Below are 3240 nucleotides of genomic sequence, written 5' to 3' on the forward strand. Positions count from 1 at the left end.
ATATATATATATATATATCCTGAAGTTCATTTTGAGTGAATCAGGAAGTTTAGGAGATTCAATTGGAATGGTGAAATATTGCAATTACCAGTAATTTGGATTGCTTCTAGGGAAAATAGGACAAGATATTTATCCTGGGAAAGATGGAAAGTAAAATTCTAATAACATAATGCATCAATTCATAATTTTTTTTTGCACTGAAAAATTATTTTCTTTTATTATTATTATTTCTTTTAAACTGGCAAATAAAATTTAATTCTCGATTTTTATTAGGTACACAATTCAGTGAAGTTTGGACTTAAGACATTTTAAGGAAAAAACATTCAGAAAACATTCGAAGAACTTTATTGGCTGATAGTTGTCTCATGTTCTTCTCATGCTGTTATCCTGAATTAAATATACAAAGGAAAGCAAAGAACAAAAAGGATACCCTCAGAACTCAACAAAAGTTGAACAAGTGGGGAAAAAAATGCTTATGGTTAGAAAATAAAATTTGTCTCTTAGAGAAAAATTTTCTTGTACACCATATTTTAAAATAGTTTGTTTTCCACTTAGGAACTGTGGAAAACACCTGTATAAAATGTCTTTGGAAGGGTACCCCATTTTGCAATGTACAGTCTTGCAGACTTTTTGGGCTACAGATGTAAAGAGGTATTCCATGGTATTCTCACTTCCACAAGTTGATGTTGTCTGGCAGAGACTTCCATTATTCAGCTTTCTGACATTTTATCAAGAATGAGTAGAGGGGCAAGAATTCTTGCCCGATTCGTTTCCACAATGCAGCCATTCAACACCATCTCATCCAAAATAATGTGTACTTTATTCAAATTAAACATTATATCTAATTCACTCACACGGCTGAAGTACTCATCTAAAACTTCCACAAAGTTATGTATGAATCCATAAATTGCCACCTCGTTCTCAGTGTCATTAACTCCAACCACAATGAAGAGAGCTGCATACTGTCGATAAATCAGCTTAAAATCCTTAAATTCAGTGAAAGAGCATTGCTCATTGGATCGGGAGAGACAGCTCCTTATGACTTCCGTTTCCAGAAGTGTACGCTTATTAATCTCCACATGTTCATAGTATTTGGAAAGTCGGGTCTGCCCTTGTTTATTCACCATGAGGAAAAATTTTATCATTTTTCCTGGCCAGTATTTTTCCAGATAGCTCAAAAGTTATGTCAAGGGGTATCTGAAACTAGAACCTGTGCAGCTTGGCGGGGGAGGGGTGGGGGCGATACTCCTGCCTACGGTTCTGGCGACGGCTCTTCCGAGAGCCCCCCTCCCCCTTTCCTGCAGAAGCTTGTTCCCCAACCCTTCTTAGCTGCGCGGTGCGGGCTTCTTTGGGGCAGCCATTTTGACTTTTAGTCTTTTTTTATTATTTTATATTCCTTAACTTTCTGTTTGTGATACCTGACAGTCTTGTTATTTGTTCCCTCTCCAAAGAACTTTGAGGACCCAAAGTGCTGAAGGTCAGAGTAAGAACGTACCTTGGAAATCAGTTAATCCAACCACTTTTTTAATATAAAGAAACTGAGGGTCAGATCTAAGAAATTACTTTCCCAAGTCCCCACATGAAGTCAGTGGCAGAACTGGGACTAGAATCTGAGTATCTTGTCCTCCCAAACTTCCTTTTTTTCCGAATGCTTTTTGAAAAGCCTCCTTTTGAGCAAAGACTTTTCACTCTTTCTTCTTCACATCTCATCTCCACCATTTGCCATGTAAATCCCTGGAGGAATGGGGCCCACTGCTAAAAGGGCACCATGCAAAGTGCAGAAACCCCAATACCCATTATCTCAAACTATCTTGATCTATAGCAGCAGTATCCTCTCCCCTCACCCAGACATCTTTCCCTTTATCAACTAAAATACATACACATCTGTTATAGCAGATGTCTTAGGGCCATATGGGACATCAAGGGGAAACACAGGTGGAATTTGGATACCTGATATTGCCAGAATTGCATTCCTAGATGATTACAGGTTGAGAACTTTGCACACACCGAGACTACTGGAATGTCAGCACATTTCCTGCTTCCCAAGTTTCTCTCAAAATTGTTGGAAGGGCCAAACCTCATATTCAGGAACAAATATTCACTATAGGGAAAAATTCATTGATGGTTATACCTCATTCTTTGAAGTTTGTTCAATCCCTCCCTATAGTTAAGCAGGAAAATATTATTACTTTGTATATCTTGCAAGAAGTGACTTGCCCAAAATCAACACAATAGGGCTAGAACCTAGGACTTATACTTCATATATCCTATATCTTTTCTATATTCCCTAGTGCCTTCTAAGCCTGTCAGAAAAAAACAGTGGCTGACTTAGCATATAAACCACAATTTCTTTATCCATTCGTCAGTTGATGGACATTTAGGCTCTTTCCATAATTTGGCTATTGAGGGCTGATGGGGGGTGGGAGGAAGGGGAGAGAGGGTGATGGGTATTGAGGAGGGCATCTGTTGGGATGAGCACTGGGTGTTGTATGGAAACCAATTTGACAATAAATTTCATATATTTTAAAAAAAAAGAAAAAGAAAAAAAACAGTGGCTAAAAATGGAACAGGGGTGGCTCATACTCCCTCATGCATGACTTTATATGGAACAAGCTTCTTAATCACATTAACCACGCAAGACATTTTAGATTTTACCCCTCTGAGACTATGAGCTTTTCAGCTTCTTGAAGAAAAGACTGTAGATAGATTGGCCTGTTTATCTACAGGGCCTAAGATGTGGCTTATATGTGTATCACAAACACTCAAGTAATTATTTATGGGACTAAGCTGAAAGAGTTGATCATATTAGGAGATTAAAATAGAAAGGGAGACCAGGACCAGAGTGTGAAGGACTTTGAATGACATTCCTGGAATCTATAGTTTCACACATAGTCCGTGACTGTGCATCTTTGTGTATTATGTAAAACAGAACACTTTAAACATTGGAGTATAAATCCATGACAAGTACAAATTTGAAAACTATTCCCCTCTTTACTTCAGTGCCTGTACAAGAAGTATTCAGCCTTCTTTTTTTTTTTTAATTTAGTTTTGGGACAGAGAGAGACAGAGCATGAACGGGGGAGGGGCAGAGAGAGAGGGAGACAGAGAATCGGAAACAGGCTCCAGGCTCCGAGCCATCAGCCCAGAGCCTGACGCGGGGCTCGAACTCACGGACCGCGAGATCGTGACCTGTCAGCCTTCTTTTAATATATGAGGAACTAATAGTTCCCAAGCACACAC

The 3240-nt window shown here is 38.8% G+C and overlaps 1 protein-coding gene across 1 annotated transcript; it reads right to left on the reverse strand.

Annotated features, from left to right (window-relative positions):
- Window positions 1-344: 344 nt before the first annotated feature.
- On the reverse strand, window positions 345-1360 carry LOC131501972 (AP-4 complex subunit sigma-1-like). The gene has a single exon (XM_058712547.1). It carries the CDS (start codon window positions 1143-1145, stop codon window positions 711-713), a length of 435 nt encoding a protein of 144 aa, XP_058568530.1. The 5' UTR covers window positions 1146-1360; the 3' UTR covers window positions 345-710.
- Between the last annotated feature and the right edge of the window lie 1880 nt (window positions 1361-3240).

Source organism: Neofelis nebulosa, chromosome X (genome assembly GCF_028018385.1).
Source record: "Neofelis nebulosa isolate mNeoNeb1 chromosome X, mNeoNeb1.pri, whole genome shotgun sequence".
Classification (NCBI taxonomy): Eukaryota; Metazoa; Chordata; class Mammalia; order Carnivora; family Felidae; genus Neofelis; species Neofelis nebulosa.